The sequence below is a fragment of the Rhinatrema bivittatum genome, chromosome 17 (assembly GCF_901001135.1).
Source record: "Rhinatrema bivittatum chromosome 17, aRhiBiv1.1, whole genome shotgun sequence".
NCBI lineage: Eukaryota > Metazoa > Chordata > Amphibia > Gymnophiona > Rhinatrematidae > Rhinatrema > Rhinatrema bivittatum.
In genome coordinates, this window is record NC_042631.1 from 13,236,782 (window position 1) to 13,259,304 (window position 22,523).

The 22,523-nt window shown below is 41.6% G+C and overlaps 1 protein-coding gene across 2 annotated transcripts in view; it reads right to left on the reverse strand.

The window, feature by feature from the left end:
• Positions 1 to 22,523, reverse strand: part of LGR4 (leucine rich repeat containing G protein-coupled receptor 4) — a 103,496-nt gene that overhangs the window by 31,279 nt on the left and 49,694 nt on the right. The window contains exons 3-4 of one of the 2 annotated variants that reach the window (XM_029582745.1): positions 17,186 to 17,257; positions 15,420 to 15,491 (exon numbers count right to left, since the gene is read on the reverse strand). In XM_029582745.1, the coding sequence (XP_029438605.1) occupies positions 15,420 to 15,491; positions 17,186 to 17,257 (144 nt within the window). The remainder of the gene's footprint in view (positions 1 to 15,419; positions 15,492 to 17,185; positions 17,258 to 22,523) is intronic. The other variant, XM_029582746.1, reaches the window with a different exon arrangement.

Below are 22,523 nucleotides of genomic sequence, written 5' to 3' on the forward strand. Positions count from 1 at the left end.
TCTATACAAATCTAGAGACTTTGGCACCATAAGCAGCTTCAGCTAACAGTCTAACATTACTCCTTATGAATGCTTAACAGTTTTAAATCATCCCTGTTAATTAACATGATCACAAGGTGCGTCCTGCACTAAACTCAATGGGGGTTGTACAAACTAATCTCTACTAAAAACTTCCTTTAAGTGCTGCTTCAAAACCGCAAAGAAATCACTCAAATACTCTTAAGTGAGAAATCAGATTAAAAAAAAAAAAAAAAGTGTCAAATACTGATAAGCCCATTGTACAAGGTAGGATGTGAGTTATCTGCTTTTCATAGTTACTCCCACTTTATCAAGAGGAGCAGTAATTATTTCTTTCAGACACACAGCAAACAGGACATCCGATGGATGTAAAGAAAACCTGGAAAAAAGTGAACCAGTTAACCTGGGGTTACATGCAAAGTTATAGGGGCTAGTAAGGCAGACCAGAAAATTTGAATTTAACAAAAAAAAACCACAAGAATTGCCATACTGGGTCAGACCAAAGGTCCATGTAACCCCAATATCCTGTTTCCAACAGAGGCCAGACCAGGTTACAAGGACATGGCAGAATCCCAAAAGGTCGATAAGATTCCATGCTGCTTATCCCAGGGATAAGCAATGAATTTCCCCAAATCCACTTTAATAATGGTTTATGGACTTTCCAATGCTTTTTTAAACCCAGCTACACTAACATCTTTCACCACATCCTCTGGCAACAATTTCCAGAGTTTAATTATGCATGGAGTTAAAAAAAAAAAAAAGATATATGTTCTATTTGTCTTAAATGTAATTACCCAGTAACTTCATTGAATCTCCTCTAGTCTTTGTACTTTTTGAAAGAGGAAACCACCACTTATGTTCCATTAGTGTTTACCATAGAGACCAACACTAATGGCACCCTTTTCATTTGTAGCAAGAAGCCTGTGAAGGAGTGGGCTGTACTACTACATGACCAAGGGGCACTCAGAAAGGACAAAGCCATAGCAGAAAAAGACTGAATCACATAATTTAGTTTATTCAGGAGCAAAGTGGGGAGATACCCAACCCAGACATTCTTTAATGGTGAAAATGATTCAGAGGAACTGAGGGAAATCACTGGGAAAAACAAATATCACTCCAAACGGACAAGCCTTGGAATTTGTTGCCAGAAAATGTGGTCAAGGCATTTAGAATAGTTGGGTTTAAGAAGGGCTTTGACAAGTTTTGGGAGGAAACCCCATAAACAATTATTGGCCAGGCACACTTTGAAAAGCCACTGCTCAGAGCTAGGTGTAAATCAATAAATGAATGGATCTCTTCTTTCAGACTTGCCAGGATTGGCCTCTGTCAGACAGGATGCTGGGCTCCATGGATATCTGATCCAGCAAGGCACATCTTAGGTTACCTGATTAGGGCAATTAGCTGCCATAATGGTCAGACCAAGGGTCCATCAAGGCCAGTATTCAGTTTCCAAACAGTGGCCATTCCAGGTCATGAGGACCTGGCAGGACCCCAAAAAATAGATTTCATGCTGATTACGTCCAGAGATAAGCAGTGGCTTTCCTTAAGTTTACCTGATTAAGGAGTTTATGGACTTTTCCACCAGCAACTTGGCCAAGTCTTTTGTAAATCCAACTACACCTGTCTACCACATCCCCTGGTAACAAGTTCAACAGCTTAATTGTATGCTGAGCAAAAAATAATTCTATTTGTTTTAACATGTGCTATTTAGTAACTCCCTGGATTGTTCCCTAGTCTATTTTTTTTTTGAAGAGTAAACAGTCTATTTGCATTTACCCATTCCAGTCCATTCATGGTTTTATAGACTTCTCTCAGTATCTCCTCAGTTGTTTCTTCTCCAGCCTTTCCTCATAGGGGAGCCATTTCATCACCTTTATCATTGTTTGCGCTTACCTTTTCTAGTTTTGCTTATCTGACATGCTGTGACCAGAACTGCACACAATATCTCTCTTGATATAGATATAGTCACACCATAGAGTAATAGAGGTATTGTGATATATTCCATGTATTTTGAAAATTTGTATTCTGCTAATCTACAGATCTCAGCCGATAAACATGCATTTTATTCTCCATTCCTTTCTCAATATTTCCTAGCATTCTAGTTGCTTTTTTGTCTACCACCACACACCGAGCCAAGGATTTGTTTAATTTGATTTACATTCCAAAATGCATTACATTCAGGTACTGTAGGTATTTCCTTATCCCCAGAAGGCTCACAATCTAAGGGACACATTCAATAAGGCTTTTCTCCCATTTTGTGCCTTAGTGAATCAAGTACCCACGGCAGCATATTGTCCATGATAACCCCTAGATCCTTTGCCTGGGCAGTGACTACTAATACAGAATCTAACATGTTAACTACAGTTTGTATTATTTTTCCCTTAGGTGCACTTCTCCACATTAAATTTTATCTGCAGTTTGAATGCCCCGTCTCCCAAGGTCTTCTGCGATGTCACAACTGAATAATTTTATGTTGTCTGCAAATGTTATCACCTATTCTCACTCCCTTTGTGCAGATCATTTATAAAAATTTTAAAAAAACATCAGTCTGGTGCATATCCCTGGAGCACGCCACTACTGACTCATCCATTGAGAAAATCTGCCCCATTCCAAATTCACCGTGATTTGTTTCAGATCATCCAAATCACCACCATTAAATATTGTTTATAGCACATATCTCCCAAACATCCTCAGTTACCACTGAAGCAAAGAATTTGTTTAGTCTTTATGCAATGGCCTTCTCGTCCCTAAGTGGTCTTGTAGCCCCTCTATTATCCAACAGATTCTCCCAGGCTTCCTGCTTTGGATATATTTGAAAGGTTTTCATCATGAGTTTTTCCCTCTGCAACAACCTTTTTTTCAAATTCTCTTTTTGCCTCCGACTTGACAGTGCTTAAGCTTTTTTCCTATTTTCTTCATTTACAGCCTCATCTTTTAATCATTCTGGCAGGAGTTTTCCTTTCACCTTTTATGTTGATACCATGTTCCACCCTGGTTAAGATGGAGCCCATCCTTTCAGAATAGGCTTCCCTTCCCCAAAATGTTGGCCCAATTCCTAACAAACCTAAAGCACTATTCTCTGCACCATCATCTTATCCACATATTGAGAGACTACAGCTCTGCCTTCTCTGGGGTCCTGCGCATGGAACAGGGAGCATTTCAAAGACTACTACCCTGGAGGTTCTGGATTTCAGCTTTCTAGTTAGAAGCCTAAATTTGGCTTCCAGAATTCCCCTCTCGCAAATTCATATGTTATTAATACCCAAAATAGGAGGTGCTCATCCCTAGTACTGTCTCTAAAACCTTATCTAGATGAGCAAGGTTTGCACCTTCACAAGATGACCAAGCAATCCTCACGTCCAGTCACCCAGCTATCTAAAATTCCTAATGATAGAATCACGAAACGATGGCCATTCTAACCATAAACCCTTGGAGGCCTATTCTGTGTGAGAGGATACTGCATCATCTGGAGGAGGTCCTAGATAAAGAATCACTTCCCTCCTACACCAACGGATGCTCTCCTAGGTGACCTTTCTCCAAGGCAGCACAGGGGCTGCCAGATTGGCATTGGACTTTACTATGTCCCTGTAGGTCTTACATAAGAAATTGCCATGCTGGGTCAGACCAAGGGTCCATCAAGCCCAGCATCCTGTTTCCAATAGAGGCCAAACCAGGCCACAAGAACCTGGCAAGTACCCAAACACTAAGAAGATCCCATGACTCTGGATGCCAGTAATAGAGGACATTCCCACATGATTAAATAGGTTAGACTTCTCCAAGAACTTATCCAAACTTTTTTTTTTAAACCAGCTACACTAACTACATCCTCTGGCAACAAACTCCAGAGCTTAATTGTGCATTGCATGAAAAATAATTTTCTCCGATTAGTCTTAAAATGTGCTACTTGCTAACTTCATGGAGTGCACCCCTAGTCTTCTCTATGAACCTCTCCTGCCTTGGCTCCTCCAGGTCTGCCACTAACTTCCAAAGATCAGACTCATTCTCTGAAAGCAGAAAGCTCTTTGCACAGAGTGCACACATACAACCTCTCACCAACTAGCAGGTAAATCCTATACGTGGCACACACTGTGCAAAAAAGACTGGACTGCTGCCTGCATTCTAATATCGTTGCGTTGTTAAGATAAAGTTGCTAAGGGAGTAGAGATGTCAGATTTAAATTCCTTCAAATTTAATTTGTGTATTTTATGTTCATTAGTTAATGATTTGCAGAGGGACTGCAGTTAATCTATTAAGTCATGGTTACTCCCTTCAATCTCTAAATCCCTAATTGACACTGCTGAAAAATTTCCCTCTTATTCTCTAAATCAAAAGAACATGGCAGGGTGTATGGGAGTCTGCGAGGGAACAAAAGGCAAACCAAAAAAAGTCTCCTTTTATTTTACTTTAAAATGTACAAACAGGTTAACTTGGGCTTGTCTGGCTAGTAAGTGCCAATATGTAGGTGTATGTTGCCCATATAAATAGCTTGAATTAGAACATTTTCCAAGAACTCAAATGGAACATGGTACATCATCTTTCCTCATCCGATTACAAATTATTTTTTTTAAACCCTAAAGCAAGTTTACAGTTATTTTGGTGAAATCATTTCATGTGTTCAGGAAACTACTCGTATAAAGCAAGCCAAAAAGGTTTAATCTAGTAATGTTCTATGAATTTATTTTTATTTAAATACTTTTGATATACCGACTCAAGACTAGTGTCTTATCGTACCGGTTTACATTGAAACGAGGGGTAACCAATAAACTATGAAGATAGAGTTACAATGAACAGGGAGTTTACAGAGTAGGAGAGTAGAGAGCAAAAGCATACGATTAACAAAATAAGATATAAATAACTAAGTTTTAACATAACGAAGTTTCACATAGGAATGAATGTAACAAGCTTAAACAATAAATAAGTCTATAGGTCTCTAACACTAACATGAATATATGATGGGCCACCTAGGACCTGCAAGATTCAAGTTAGCTGAAGATTTCCTGTCCAACAGAAACCATAGATGTACGAAACCTCTAGCCACAAAACTCCCATCAGCAGATACGGTCATTTGTCAAGGCTCTGTGTGCCATTTCTGCCCTGTAATAGCACCCTTTGAGGGGTAACTTCTGGTGCTAGGACAAAAAAAAGAGACTCAGCCATGGCAACATCCTCTCGTGTCACAAGCAAAGAGAACAGGGAGCTGAACACCCCCCCCCCCCCCCCCCGTTCCACTTTTACTAAATGTACAGAGCAGAGATGTTTAAAGCAAGTAGCTCAGATTTTTTTTCCCTATGAAATTGGTAAGTGCCGATTAATAAAAGCACTGGGAGACACCCTCTTAAGATCAAAACTGCTGCCATTTACCAGCTTCTTGAAATTAAGCTTTGGTTTTAAAAACGTCAGTTTAGTTCGTTTGCATTTCATATATTCTTTTGCCCTTTGTAGCAGACTGCTACAAGAGAGGTAACTGGCAATACGGCAAGCAATCTGGATAGCTGGAAGCACCAAGGACATTTACCAAATAGCAAGAAACAGGAACTACAGCCACAGTCTGTGGGGCAGCCCAAAGAATAACTGGACTTCACGCCTGGCTCCCTCCACAGAACACCAGACGTAAGGCCAACACCATGCCGCTCTCTATCAATGCCCAGGGCATCAGAGACAGACTGCCCTCCTCCTGCTCCATTTTAAATTAACAAGGAACTTGCTTTGCAGGAAAGCTAAGTCTGAGAATGGCATGACCATGACATTGAAACGCAGTTTCTAATAGAGAAACAGAGGAATGAAAGCTCTCTCAATGACAGCCAGTCAGCATAAGCCTACAAAGGATGTCTCAGATTTGACCGGAATGGCAGATTCGGTAGTATTGTTGTAAGCAGTAACCCGAGTACGGCACCTAGAAATCACAGGCTAGACATGCCGTGGCAAGACCAAGCTCTCACTTTGACAGAGTGCCTTTTACCAGTCTAAAGAAAACACAGCGTGCATGGCAGAGCAGTCTATATATACATACACACACACACTTTAACAAAGCTAAATCCCTGCTGAAATCAATTCTATTTGCAACATCTTTCTTACAATGTAGAAGGTTCTGAAGTCTGTTTTACAAACCACTTCGTCAAAACAAGGCTATAACAAGTGACTCTGGTAAGTGCTCCTAATTCAGTGTAAGCAAATATTTGTCGATTTGTTGTGAAATAAGATTAGGAGGGTACAATACTTCATTTTTCCCAGGCAGCAGTGCATACACAAATGGTATGTAATTACTTTGTGACCGGCCGCTTATTTTTCTGATTAACGAGTCACTCAATTCATTAGCTTCTGTGGGTGGTCTGACCCAATGTAGTCCATATTTCAATTACCAAACCCTAATGTCAAAGCCACACACCGATTAGAAATTTGTAATAAAGATTTCTAGAGTTTAAAAAAAAAATGTTCCCTCTTTATATTGTGGTATGTGCAAATTGTCAGGTGTCAATTTCTCATCAATATCTGAACTGGCAAGAATTTGAAAAGCTAACTACAGTAGCACTTTAAACAGTCTCATGAAAAAAAAATCACACAAAATAGCTGCATTTGACACCAAGAACACTGGCTCATAAGAACACAAAATTGCCACACTGGGTAGACCAAGGGTCCATCAAGCCCAGCATCCTGTTTCCAACAGTGGCCAATCCAGGCCATAAGAACCTGGCAAGTACCCAAAAACTAAGTCTATTCCATGTTACCATTGCTAATGGCAGTGGCTATTCTCTAAGTGAACTTAATAGCAGGTAATGGACTTCTCCAAGAACTTATCCAATCCTTTTTTAAACACAGCTATACTAACTGCACTAACCACATCCTCTGGCAACAAATTCCAGAGTTTAATTGTGCGTTGAGTAAAAAAGAACTTTCTCCGATTAGTTTTAAATGTGCCCCATGCTAACTTCTTGGAGTGCCCCCTAGTCTTTCTATTATCTGAAAGTATAAATAACCGAGTCACATCTACCCGTTCTAGACCTCTCATGATTTTAAAGACCTCTATCATATCCCCCCCTCAGTCGTCTCTTCTCCAAGCTGAAAAGTCCTAACCTGGGTCTTACTTCTCTCAAATGATTTCTATGCCCACAACAAAAATGGTTGCACAATTGAGCCCTTGATAACCTTAACCCCCCCTCTTCACGGAGCCCAAACAAGCTGCAGCGATTCATTGAATAAATTCCATGGTGCAATCCTTCAAATATAGGATTCTTAACATTTCTTACCTTAGATGATTCCCAAATATTTAAGATTTTACAAAAAAACATTTCTAGGGAAAGAAAATGGGATATTTCCTGTCTACTAATCAAAGAAAAGTTACAAAAAAAAAAAAGCTTTAGTCTAGAACACCGGGTGCCTGCGCACAGGGATGCCACTCACCATCACCAGCGGGCTCCCTGAAATAACTAACAGTGATGAGAAAGACAGAAAGAAAGAAAAAAAGGTGAAAGAATCCATCTGGAACTGAGAGGGGAGGGGCGGTGTGTGATCCTTGATTGGGAGACCCGCCCCCTCTGATGTCACTGAGGACTGTGACGGACATTAAACGGCGCCAGAACACCAGGCGTCGCGCACTGAAGGGGCACTCCCCTTCGTGCATCCCGTAGTGTTAGCCATTCCCCATGTTCTTTTATATCCCTTAACAATCCCCATATTTAAATGTTTAATGTATTTGACAAAGGTAACGCATAAGTTCCTGCAAATTTTGTTTAAATGTAAACAGATGTGATATGTAAAATCGAACACCGGTATATAAAAGTAAATAAAAATAAAAATAGATTTTTCATAGCAGACACGTCAAGGTAAGCTTGGCAATACTGGACATCTTTGAAAGCAGGCCAACAGGATCAAGAAACTTAACATTAAAAAAAAAATGCTCCAGTTTAAGCAAGTTTCATCCTTCTAAGGAAGGAAAGCCGGCACATCAGTGGCATGCTAGATGTCCTCTAATCAATGGATGCAAGTACAGTCCTGCACTTATCTTGCCTCTACGTCCTGTGATCAGAATGAGATGTCCCACTGGCGAAGGACTAGGAGGAAAGCTTCTTCCCAGAACACCCTAGGTCTCCCGTCACATTAAAGTCCTAGGTACTCGCCAGAGCTACCCAACAGCTTTCCCCCAAAATCCTTCATGTTGGAAGGACACACACACACACACTTTTTTTTTTTTTTTAAATAGCTGTCCCATTAGAGTTTTTTTTTCCCCTGGGGAAAATGTCAGCGTTTATTATGACAAGAAAAAAAAAAACCAGGAGGAAAAAGTGAAAGGACTCATTTTTCTGGGTAAATAGAATGGACCGAAGCCAGGACTGTAAAACATACAGATTCTCCCACCCACCCATGAGCAGCATCACCACCATCTCTACTCCCCATCCCACCGTAACAGCCAGGGCTGATTTAAGATTTGAGTGCCTATAGGGTAGAGATCCCACCTCAAGAGCTCAGTGAGGGACTGGAAAGCAGGGGAGGGAATTCTGGACCACAGTGCTGGATGCCTCTGATGTGGCATTGCTGAATGCTCTAAAGTGGGGGAGAAGGCTCTGTTTGGTCCCTTAGGTGATTCCCTATGCCAAAGCCCAGGCCTCATGACTGTGCTCTTCCTTCCCAGCGGTGATCTGGCCTTCTCTCCTTCAGCAGCAAGCTCACCGAGGCTCCCACACATTGCAGTGCTGCATTACTGCGGGGCCAGGGAGCCTTCTGGGTGGCACCAGACAGCAGGCACTTTGGCTGCTTTGGGGGGGGGGGGGGGGGGGGCGCGGTGGGGGAGAGCAAGGAGGTGGGACTTGAAACAGCAGCAGCACTGGAGGGAGAGTGCTTTTGTTGGGAGTGACTGGAAACAGCCATGTGCTTTGGCCTGCACTGGATTTCCAGCAGTGGCTGGAGGCTTTGACGCACTGCAGTGGCAGCTCTGGAGCTTCTCTTTAATTAGCCTAAAATTAGGGAGAAAAATCAGTTTAAACAGACTGTCACCTTTGGGAAAGTTCTGGGAGTTTATGGGTAAAAAAAAAAAAATAAATCAGTTTAAACTGAAAATGAGGGACTCTGCCCAAGATTAATAGTTTAGATTTGGGTAATCTTCTAAACCTGACCCCATCATGCTTTATTCCTCAAAAGCTCGGAAATGTGTTAACGCTGCTCTAAGCCCAGTTGATGGGGCTTGGGCTCTAAGCTGAAAGGAGCAGGTTGCACCTGCAGAAAGCTGGAGACCGGTTCTTCAGATCTTCATGGGATAATCTGAGGGTTCCTCAAGGGGTTCCACCACAGCACACACAGTCTTAATCACCTCCTTCAAGACAAAACATTAAGTTACGCTCACATCCCTTTTATTTCTCCTCGTTTTCCTTCCCTGTGTGGTGCCTTGCTATTTCAAGAGGAAAGACAAATAGCTACTTTACAGTGAAATTAAAAAAAAAAAAAAACAAAAAAAGTCTGCTTTCAGCAGTGCACTGGAAGCTGTCCAGTCCCTTCAACCAGTCACGTCCGTCACCAGAAACCTTTCCTGCACTCAAGCCCGTCCCCTCTCACAGTGCGTCCTGCTGAGTGCCGAGCTGGTTCGGCACATCCCAAATGCTGACAGCGCAGTTGCCACTACGTGACCTTAAAAAAAAAATTGAGAGTAATTCACTTCTTTACCAAGCTGGGGAAGGGGAGGGAGCTAAGTCTCTAAAGCCAGGCTCTGACAAAACTGGAGAACTACCAAACAATCAGATTAGTGATGTCGAAACTTGTGTTTCTTGGATTCACCGGATTACAGCAGGAGAAAGCAGGCGGCACTAATGCGTCTGTATTTGTAATACAAAGATCTATTTTTGGATGCCAATCACACCCCACAGGAGGTTGGGTTTTTTTGGGGGTTTTTTTTTAATGCCTTAAAAATCAGGGCTTCCCAAGCCTGTCCTGGGGACCCCACAGTCAATCAGGTTTTCAGGATATCCACGCTGAATATGCATGGAATAAGTCTGCATTTCATGGAGACTCAGTATATGCAAGCTCTCTTGTGCATATTCAGCGTGGATATCCTAAAAACCTGACTGGCTGTGGGGGTCCCCAGGACAGGCTTGGGAGGCTCTGCATTAAATGATACCCAAAACCCTATACCCTTGTCCCACCTAGTGCCAATATATTCAAGTATGAGTAACAGCATGGTTTGGGAATTTTTTGGGAATGTTACAACACTTGTGCTTTACTCATTGATTTTTAAGGTGTGCAGCCAGTCCCTTTGCATCCCCTGTTTGCACTGAACCAGTTATTCCTGGAATATGTGCCTTGCGTACATGGAGAGTGATGAAAATAAGTTTATTCAAATTTTATATCCTGCAATTTGCTACATCAAAGCGGGCTCCCAACACTTACAATGGGTAGTAGTCTCTCCAAGCACCCCTCCCCCTTTGATAGACTGGGTGAAGGCATGGACTCTTGTAATCAAAACAGCAACATGGTATGAATTGGATTGCAAAACCTCTCACTAATAATATCTTAAACACTTGGCAACGGCTCGGGTGATAATCTGGGTAACATGGAGATATCTTGTTTATTAGTGACAAGGGCAATACAAGTAGGTGGCAACTCTTAAGCTTCTCCGCACACACCCAACAATGGGTCAGCAAATGCAATCCCTCCTAAAATAAGAGACCAAATCTGAAAGCTCAAGTTAAGTGCACTATTGGCAAGCCAGTTTAGTTTTTACTAGCCACTGAGAAAAGGTGTTCACTGTAGAGCATCCCATGGCCATGCAAGGACCCCGTTCCCATTCCTGCCCCAGCTGTGGCTGGGAATGTTGAGTAGGGCGTGCAGCAGCGATACCTTTAGAGTCCACAACTGCAGGTTTCCGGAAGGAACTCTGATGTATGCACCCCCCCCCCGACACACACACACACTGCTGCCATCACTAGGCTAGGTGAGTTGTGAGGGGGGGTTAGAGGAAGCAGAATCCCTGCTTAGTTGTGAATGAAGGCTCGATGGCAGCAAATTCCAACCCTGGATCCAATTTAAATGTTAAATTCAAAATGTGAGTTTGCACTTCTTGATTGACTATAAATGACACAAAAAAAGTCTTTTAATGACTGATGCATTTGAACTTACTGGGTCCTGTTAACTGTTTTCCCTTATGTAGCCAATACATGCATGTACACATTTCTGTATGACTGCAAGGCAATTCTGTACATATAAACATTAATATGCCACCTCGTTTAGAACATGCGAGGCCACCACGGAGTTGTAAGAACTGCTAAAAATGCAACAGAAAATCTAAAGCCAGAAACAGTTAAGCAAGCCTTAGAAATATATTTAAGAAGATGGAGAACTATTTAATTATGATGGTGTTTAATTCTTTAGAGAGTCACTTCACCTCCAGCCTCTTCCCACCCAGAGTGCAGCAACTTGTCTCCTTCTCCAGCTCCTCCTCTCCCACAAACCCAACTGGCAGAGATATCCTATTGCATGTCTCACCTTCTCCTTTACAACCCAGACTGGTGTCCACGTTACCCAGGAGCTCTTTCACTGCCTCAGCTCCTGCACCCATGAACTGGATAAGAGGACTGGGAGGTCTGACAGGGGCAACAGACTGGACAGTGCAAGGAGTCAAAGCCTTGATAATGCCATTACTGTTTACAAGTCTCAAGCTGCTGCCAATTCGGCCACTTTTTCTCCCACTCCTTATGGCAAAACTAATTGACAGTAAAGACCCAGTATGCTGTTTCATCTTATGTTCCTCAGATGGTAGACTGTTGGTTAAAATTCACATTAGATACAGAATTTTATGACTGTCAGTCTAGTAATAACCAAATCACCTTAGCAAAGCTGCTTTGTTTGATCTCCTGCCATTAATTTTATTAGAGGTTTCCTAATTCAGCACTTTTGCTATAAAAAGGAGGTTATTTACCAGTGAGAATCTAATGTTATAGCTGTAGAAGAGCCCTTTTATGAAATAAAATGTATTTTGATCCTGACTGAACACGTCTAATACAATTCAGAGGGGGAGAAATGTCATTTGTGACAGACGATTGCTCTAGATCACATCAGCTGAAGACTTCACAAACGTGCCGCAAGCAGCAATGAAGATCTGGAAGCAAATGAGAGGAAGAGAGCTCAGAAGCTCGGGGCACTTTGACTAACAGCATTAATTAAGCTGTAGCAAACTTGAAAAGAGGAGAGCTTTCAGCCAGTCTCTGGCTTTCTTCATTTCGTTTCCTGCCCTGACTAGGCCTCCATCCCCCCAACACTGCACGAGGAAGCTTTGAATGGCAGGAAGGCAATTCCCTAACCCATGGATTTCCTCTTTCCCTTGCACTGTCTCGTAACATTATGAGGCCTTAAAAAAACAAAACAAAAAAAAACACAACTTTCCTACGGTGCAGCCTCCAGGCTTAGGCTGAAAACCCAATTTCAATCACATTCACCAAGTCTTCCTGTCAGAGCGATGGGAGGAGCTCTTTCATGCTCTCAATTCTGCATGAGCCTTTAATCCTAGCCCTACAGTCTATCACTTAAAAAAATGGTTGTGTTTTCCCTTTTTGATATTAAATGCAGTCTTTCCTTTTAAAGCAACAATCCTTAGGTTAAAGCTGAACGTGTCATGTTAAATATCTGCAAAAAAGAGAAGCCATGAAACTTAAGATAGCTACACCTGCAACTCCTGAAGATGGACAGTACGCCAACTAACTGGTGACAATGCAGATTCCAGCAGGATCTCGGGGCATAAGAGTACTACAGATTCCAGCAAGATACTGGAGAACATGATATAGGAGTTAACCTCTTGCATTAAGTAGATGAGTCACTTCCTTACAAGTCCTGAATTACCGTGGCAAAGTCACATGGTGTGCAGGGGACCTGCCAGCCACTTCTGTGTAAGGTGAAAGTCGAAATGAATTCAGAATGTACATGGACCACATAAAAATGTGTTTGGTGGGGCAGATCAGGGTCACTATAGGTAACCTTCTATAGTCTTTGGTCACCCTTTAGAGAATTGTCTTTCATATACGGTATTATACAATGCTTTCTAATGTATGTTTCAGTGACTCTGTAGAGTCTTGTAAAGATGTTATTTGATGATTGTGTTCATTTTAATAGTATCTCCACTGCAAACTTTGGAGGGTATGGGAAATAAAGTATCAGCAGATGTGGACAAAAGACTGATTCATCCAGTCTGCCCAGTTATTCAGTCAGACTGGTCACAGCCTCCCACTACCATTGCACACCTCAACTCCCAACACAGTAACAAATGATGCACAAGCACACCAAAATGGATGAACAAATGTTTGAAACTTATGTACAAACGGGCCATCCATCAAGGTTTCAGCCTTAGTTTCACACTTATACCAATTAAGCCCTCTTTGTTTGTGCATTACCCTGCGTTCCAATACAGGCCCAAAGTTTATGCGGAGGAACACAAAAAACAAACATATGACAGCAAACTGTCAGACTTTGTTAGCCTGATGGGCCACATCAAGCCTGGAGATGGTCCCAGTGACCAATTCCATTTTGCTATCAACTAAAAAATAGGAATAGACGGCGTAGCCCACAAATGGTTCTCTTCATTCTTAAGGAACAGGGTATTTCCAAGTAAAAATGGGAAACCACTTATCTGACACCTTCACCATCGATTCAGGTGTCCCCCAGGGTTCAGCATTCTCTGCAACCCTGTTCAACATCTGTATGCTACCTCTATGTAAATTACTGACAGAACTAGGCATCACCTTCTTCCTATATGCAGATGACATGCAGTTCTACATCCCCTTGGCTTCATTAATTGAAAATACAACATCAATACTTGCAAGATACACGATGGCAATTCAGCAAGAACTCATCTTAAACAAAACCAAAACAAAAGAAAAAACACAACACAAAGCCATCTGGTTAAGGAGAAACCCTTCAATAACTAAACCTCCATCCCTAAATCTAGGTGATTTTCAAATTGCACCTTCTGATAGTGTATGAGACTTAGGAATCCAGATATGAAAACATTACAACAGAAAGGCATGTAAACAAACTAATCACTACAGGATATGCAAAACTGCGCATTCTACACAGACTGTAACCACTACTAACTTTCGAAGACTTCCACACTGTCCTACAATCTCTAATTTCTCAGACTGCTATAACTCCCTTCTACTCAGACTCCCATCCTGCCTATTAAAAAAATTACTGCTATTACAAAATGCTGCTGCAAGACTCCTAATAGGAACCAGGAAATTTGATCATACCACACCCTCGCTAATTGCACTGCACTGGCTTCAGATACAATATCGAATCCAATTCAAAAGTATTAACTAATATTTAAAATCATCCACACTGATCACCCTGGACTGATAGGCATTACGCTACAACCATACACTCCACAGCAAACTAAGATACCACCAGTCTGGAATACCCACCTGGAACACATAAGATCATATGCTTTCCATAGCAAGTCTTAGATTATGGATGTCACTACCAGAGTCAAAACGAATGATCCCAGAAAGAAAGATTCCAATGAGAACTAAAGACTTGGCTATTTAAAAGCCCCTATTACTCAACTTAAGCCTATCAGAATGCAGAGTAACATTAACAAGTACAAAGACAATATTAAATAACGAGAGAATGAAAATCTCATGACTGTAACCACATCTCTACCTATAGCATTTAAGTACATCACTGTGTATATACACAAGTACATATTATACCAAAATTTGTTGACCTAAGTATGTCTTCCCATAGTATGTGTTGACCAAAGATATGAATGTTATTCTTGTAGACCGTTGTGGTCTTCATTTGCAATGACAGTACATAAAAATAACTAAGTACAGCAGACTTATTTTAATAAAAAATATAGACTTTGTATCAGCTCCCTGTTGCACTCATGCAATTTTTTATTCCTGGATATTATCTGCTAGTTGGGGGATTGATCTTTTGCCACAACATAGCAACTAAAACTCAGTTTTCTTTCCCGTAAAATCACCAGGATTTAAAGTTAATGCGTACGTAAATATAATTCTAAATTTCTGTGAAACACAACCTGTTTTTTTAATGCATGCTTCAAGCATAACAAATTTCTAAAGCCCTTTAATATTACAGTAAAGTAGGGATCATAAACTAGTGTGCCATACGAGTGTGAGACGTGCTACTTATTACCCCTTATCACTTCTGTAGCACTATTACATGCAGTGCCATGCACAAAAAAACAAACAGTCCCTACTGTATAGAACTTACAATCAAGACAGAACAAAAACACTTTGCTCCTTTCAATCAAATCACCATTATTTTCAGCTGAATGCTTTCTCCGAGTGCCCACAATTTAATTCAAGTGTCACTCCAAGTACAGAGGATCATCAGTGGAAAAAAGTCTATGCTTCAAACTAAACTTTCATATTTAACCAACATAGATTTAACATGCTGAAACAACTTACAGAGACTGCAGAGTACTTAGTCCTTTCAGGGCTTCACTAGGAACAGTTTTCAGCTGATTGTTCTGTAAAGTTCTGGAAAAATAATATGTATGTGTTAGTGTCAGATTTGGCATGTCTTGTTTAAAATAAATTACACAGTTGTGCTTTATTATGTTGCAAAGCTTCAGTTCTTCAAACCTATTGGCGACATTTACATTGAAAATGGACAGTACACAAATAAGCCAAAAAGTCATTCTGCAACAGTTTCTCTTTAGATCCTGGGGCTCATGGGTCCCCCATCTCAGAGTTACAACCTAGCCCTAGGTATAGCACCAATTCCTGCGATAAGCAGATTCTGCTTATATAAAGTTGCTTGCTGCACAAAATTAGCAAGTCTCTCCCTCGTTATCCAGTCTTTGGAGTAAGGTGGAAGCAGCATGTCACTGGCTCAAAATTAGAGGGAAAGAGGCCAAAAATGCTCGTCCATATTCAAAATCACTAACCTGCCTCAATTAAAAAGAAAAATAAATAAAAGTTATCCATGCTTTCCAGCCCTATGGCAGTGGCAGTGCCCTGGATTTGATTTATGCTTCTGGTCCTTGGGCTGGAAATTCTGCAGAAGCCACACTCAGCCACTGGGGAAGTGAGCCTCAACCATACAACAGCGACATCCAATGCCAAACGCCGGTGTATGCGTAAGGAGCTGTCGTCTGGTTGACCACTATTACAGTGGCTGGGGATGAGATGGGGGGGGGGGGGGGGGGGGGCAGCAGGAATGGGGACGGCTCCAGGTGGTTGCAAACTAAGTCATTCGGTGTCACAGCCCAATAAATGCCACCTCTGAATGAATCAGAAGCCCAACAGTAGGAAGAAAAACTAAGGATAAAATACAAAAATGTTTAAAGCTAACTTATAAACCCAGAAAAAAAATGTAATTTGAAGAAAAAAAAAAAGTCTAGCAGGAATTAGACCAGGTTTTGTTGCACCCATGTAAGCACCTTGAATGTTCTCTGGATCACACTAGGAGGGCATGTGTCATCATCGACAGCTTACTGACCTCGAATCCAATTCCCGCACCCTTACGGCAATTCTCTTGAAAAGATCACGCACTTCCACAATAGAGCAAAGCCCCTGGGCTGAATGGTAGTATCCCCCCCTCAGGACTGAATGGGTAGTGACTGGTACCTACTGTGGCATACTGGAACTCTTATTTACAGCAGCGTAAAGTTACATTCATAATAAAAATCTAAAAACATGAACAGAACATCTGCATCAGGCTGCTGTCTAGAAGCAATCTTAGTTTACCAGGTCAAATCTTTAATCTGCTTGTTCAATATTGCAGATTTCTTGTCCCAGGAACCATTTCTATGGTACCCAGAAGCACCACTCCACGGAAGCCAGCAGAAAACAGCCGAAAGGACTATACAGAAGGAAACAAGGCAGGAAGTGCTATGATGCAACTTCCTGTCGGAAGCTGTTTTGCAATTCCAGCCCAAACGGCAGTGCTCATGGATGACAACTGTTTAAGGAAACGCTCTTACATTTCTCATCTGCTGTTTTACAGATTCACATTTAACTGATGTTTAGTCAGGGTCCTGCTTTTACTTTGTTTTTCTATATTTTGTTATCCACATTCCCAAGATAAGTCCACAAGGATTCTATGAAACAGGAAGATGAGGATTTTGTGTTTTGATTCTTTTACAAAGAAAGGCCAATACAATTTGACCAGATATGCCGCCAGAACAGAATAGAGCGCATTCCGTGAGCTGTCCGGTTTCGTTACTTACAGAACTTTCAGCTCTTTCAGACCAGAGAGGGCCTTCGGGTGGATGAAAGACAAATCATTACCAGCCAGCCGCCTGGAAAGAAATTGAAAGACTTTTAAAAAAGAAAAAAGTTTCTACTTAGTCTAAATCAGATGAGGGATCATGAGCAGATCAGAGACTATAGCTGTTACTGCAGTATTTTGTATTAAGTTATACAAAACCCTCCTAACATCACATTTCTGAACAATCTTTCAGAACGAGAATTACAAAATAGAGGGACAGCACTGCAATAAAAGAAAGCATATCCTTGCATACACATTATGTTATGCGTACAACAGTTATCAGCAAGCGCCTGACCCTTTAGAGGGCCAGAAGGCAGCAGCAGTGAGTGTTGTACAGGCCCAAATCCCATCCAGGCCCCTGCCTCCTCGCACCACGCCCAGGATCCCCACAAGCAGCAGGAGCAAGTTCATTCAAGCTCTTCCCCACTCAACCCACACGACTCTTTAAAAAAAAAAAAAAAAAAAAAAAAAAGGCCAGGCCCTCCCACCTATCATTCCTTTACTATAGCCTCTAACTTCTTACTCGGTGGCAGAGGTTATTTGGGAACAAGCTCTGAATACAGGCAAGCAACTTTGGTTTTGCTCACCTTTGCAGACTTCAAGCTCTTATTTAATATAGTCGCCCTGCACATTCCTTAACGTTAACAACAATGTAGATGGAAAGCAGGCCATTTTAAATATTTCAAGAGGCAGTAGTTACGGAAGACCAGATCTACAGAGGTAATGACATTGCCCGTTTGTCTTGTCGGGCTTATTTTCCTTTTTTTTTTATCTTCTTGTTTCCTCATCACCAATCTGTGTGGTCCAACCTTTGTTGCATGGGACTTCAACACCACAAGATCTTTATTAAAGAAGCATTAGAGGTGATAAAAGGGGACACACCCAGTAATCCTCAACTGCCAGACAGGCAGCCCTCACAATAGGGCTGAGCAAGCAGAAGGATTCCCTCCCTCCTCAGTCATGCTTCTCAGGAACACTACCATAATGGGCTAGAAAATATTGTGCGAGAAATATAGGAAAGACATTTGCAACACCACCACCTAATCATTTTTGTAAAAAAAAAAAAAAAAAAAATCCCCCTGTAATCTGCACCTCCTCACCGCCTTCCAAGTCAGTCATCGGACTGGCCCCAATTATGATTTTAACCAACAGGAATGCAGTCTACAAATTACACTGTTAGTGTGTCTGCTGAGAGCTAGATAGTTTTATCAGAACGTGGAGGTTAGAAACTTTGCTTGTGGTTTTTTACCAGCACTACAAGGTCAACTTTTATTCAGAGTTCAGAACACTGGACCGGGCAGATCCTGACAGCTGCTGAAAGACCGGTTTACTAAACTCCCCTTCCGTCACCTCCCACTCAGTTTCTGACCCAGTCACTCCCTCCAAGGGCCCATACCAAGAGCATTCTGTAAGTTAAACATGTGGAATAGCGTCAAAGGCCTCTGATACTGTTCTGCACAGGCGACCTATAGAGTGCACTTGGTATCAAGCCCTGGAATGACTGACTGGGTCAGAAACTGGTTTAGTGGGAGGCAACAAAGAAAGGTGGTGAATACATTTCACTCGGAGGAGGGGGTTGCAAGTGGTGTGTCTTAGGGATTGGTCCTTGGACTGATTCTTTTCAATGTTTTTGTGACAGACATTGCAGAAGGATTGTTGGGAAAAGGTTTGTCTTTTTTCCAATACCAAAATCTGCAATGGGGGAGGAATCTAATGAAGTGTCAGGATTGGTCTGGAATCTGGCAGCTAAGATTTAATGCTTTTAAAAAAAAAAAAGTTAGAGTAATTCATTTATGATACAAAAACCCATGGGAGAGGCACAGTATTGGAGGTAAAACTCTAAGCATGAAAGAGCAGCGGGATCTCAGGGTGATTGTATCTGATGATCTTAAGGTGGCCAAATAGGTGGATAAACTGATGGCAAAAGCCAGAAAGATGCTTGGCTGCATAGGGAGAGGAAGAGTCAGCAGAAAAAGGGAGACAATATCTTGTGTAGGTCCCTGATGAAACCTCACTTGGACTTGTGTACAATTCTGAAAACTCTACATTCAAAAGGATGTAAACCTGTTGGTCCAAAGGGAGGCTACTAAAATGGTCAAGGGTCTTCATTCTAAAGCAATGGTTCCCAACCCTGTCCTGGGGACCCCCTAGCCAGTTGGGTTTTCAGGATATCCACAATGAATATGCATGAGAGAAAATTTGCATGCACATTCATTGTGGATATCCTGAAAACCCGACTGGCTGGGGGGTCCCCAGGACAAACATGTACAGCCTAGAGGAAAGGCGAGATGGAGGTAATTTAAATGTCTCTCACATCTCCCCCTAAGGTTTCCATACACAGAAAGCAGGTCTCTCAACGGAAAGGTAGCTTTAGAACGAGGGGGTCATGGGATCAGGGGGAAAGGAGTGATCTAAAGAAAAGTTTCTTTAGATAGAGAGCGTGGTGGATGTGTGGGACAGCCTCCCATTGGAGGTGACAGAGGCAAGGCAGTATCTGAATTCAAGAAAGCCTGTGATAAGCACAGGGGATCTGAGAGTGATGGGAATTGTAAAGCTAAATTAGTTGGGCAGATGAGCAGATGGCCATATGGGTTTTTTTCCTGTCATGTTTCTATTTTTCTGTGATCCCCAGATTTTCAATCAAAACCTGCCCGTGTCAGGAGCACAGGATATGTATTTCATTCTTTTTAAACTTGTTTGACTGAATATTAGTTTACTTCAAGGAAAAAATAGTTTTGGCTCGGGTTTGGTCAACAACTCGCAGATTATTATGTCCTGACAGATCTCATAAGTACATTTTTCAATTACTTGACTGTTAAGTTAATAAAGTTAACATATGCTCTTAGATATTCATTTAATTACAATTGCTTAAAACTAACCATATGAGTGGAAGGCATAGCCTAGTGGTTAGTGGCTACAAACCAGAGAAACCAGAGTCCCAATCCTTGTGACCTTGCTTAAAGTCACTTTACCCTCACTTGCCTCAGACACAAACTTAAAATTGTGAGCCGACAGGGAAATAGCTACGGTACCTGAATGTAAATCTCCTTGGAAAATCAGAATATAAAAATCAAATTAAAAAAAAAACAAAACACAGTATGCAAAGATCTACCCACCTTGCTTGGATCGAATGCTTAAACAGCTCCTACTGAACAGCATCTCAGTACAGTCTCAAACTCCTAACTTCTACAAAAAACAGTGGCAGGAGCCACAGTAATGAACATGAGGCCCACTCAACACAAACTGCACCGGCTACCAGCAGAAAAATTAAACAAAAAACAAAAGAAAAAAAACAAAAAACTTAGCCTTTAAATGTGTGAACAGACAGGTGCCAAAGGATCTTCTCCCTTCCTCTTGCATCTTACACCCCCCACCAGAAAATTCAGATCCTCCCAAAAGGATCTTCTCTCCTCCCCCTCCCACGAAACTGAACTGCAGAAGACTGCGGGGTTTCAGCTGCTATGCACCCAAAATCTGGAGCGAGATAGCACCACCTCTGTCTTAAGACCATGCTACCTCACCTTCTGGGGAAAAAACAAGAGCAGAAGCTTGATGGCTCAACCAGGCCTTTCCCCAGGCTGTTCCCTAGTAAAGAATAATCTGGGAATTTCTGCAACACTGAATGCACTCACTCTCACAACTAACATTACTGCTCAGGTACCATTTATTCCAATATAGTTTGATTGTGGTCTGCTTTGAGGCCAGTCTTTGAAAAAGAGGAATATCAAGTGTCTAGATTATTTTTAGGATTTAAAAAAAAATAATAAATTAAAGTGCTCAAACACAAATCTTGGTTCGATAGATAAGCTGTAAGCTTTTGTAAATCTAGGAACACTTTCTGAACGTCCATTCAGTGCAGAGAACTCCCTTAAGAATGATGGTGTCTTAGCTCTACTTTGTGAAGTACTCGAGGAGGATAATTGTGAAAGTTGTTTCTGCAGGGAAAGCAAGAGGGTTTGTGTTTTTTTAAAACAGACCCCCCTGTACGTGGTGAGCCCATGTGCTTAATGCCACTATGCAACTTTACCTGCCATGAGAGGAGGTGCTCCTGGGGGCAGGGGGGGCTTGCACTCGTGTGCACACTTGAATTTTTAAGAGGAATGCACATATTTTGTCCCAGGAAAGCCACCCGAACAAAAACAGCATGTGTGGATGTATTCAGATAATTTTCAAAGAACTACACAGGTATGTTTACTTACAAAAAAAAAAAAAAACAAACACTGGAGCAAAATCTGCAGATGAAAATGCACCCATGGACTTGGCAGCAGAGGGTGCAGTAAGATAGCTTACCCCCCCCACCCCCAAAGCACACACAAACATGTTCCTTGGAAACATACAAATGTACTTTTCAAATACCAGGAGCTGAAAGGAGCCAAAGATTTTCCTATTCTGTACTGGCTGCAGAAACATACAGAAGTAATCCTCCCAGGTAGCCAGATCATCATGAAACCAATTCATGTGTCCCCTCTACAAGCTGTAAGAAACCATGAGAACTGAATTTTGGCGGGATCTGAAATGTCATACAAGCGACTCGTTGGTGGACCTATGCTACAAGGAAGCAGGCTTGTTTGCTGAAAGAATGGCCTGACCTAGTTTATGTATGCCTTTTTGGACTGTTTCTTGGTTCTAATGCAGAGGTTTCCAAACCTGTCCTGGAGGACCGGCCCAGCCAGTCAGGTTTTCAGGATATCCAATGAATATGCGTGGGATAAAATTTGCATGCTCTGGAGGCAGTGCATGCAGATTTATCCCAAGCCTGTTCTGAAAGTCAAAAGAAAACCCTCTAAAAATAGTTGGAAGTCATTCTCTTGCCTATTTTTGGACAATACACTTCTGCTTATCTCAGAGTTGCTGGTCCATGTCTGGATGGATATACATTTTTCAACTTCCAAAAGTTAAATTTGAGCATCCCCAAGTCCTTGTTCTACATAGTCCAGAATATTTTACAACCTTCCAATCCTAACCACACCAATTCTTCATTACTCACATTATCAGCATGGCCCAAGGCTCTTCAGACAGTTTTACAGACAAAGCAAACACTAATTTCCATGGTATACAGTAATAGATTACTTCTGGTTTTGTAGTTAAAAGTCAAGGGATCCTAACAATGCCTCAGACAATTTAGGAAGAACATTTTATTTGATTTGAGATTTTTTTTATTTTTTTTTAAGCAGGTCCTTTACTTAAAACAGCATTTAAATTGCAGTGATCACTACCACTCACCCTAATGAAAGCTGCTAGACAGATTTGTGCTTCTGCCCCCACCCCTGCGTTTGAATAGCACTCTGCGAGTACAG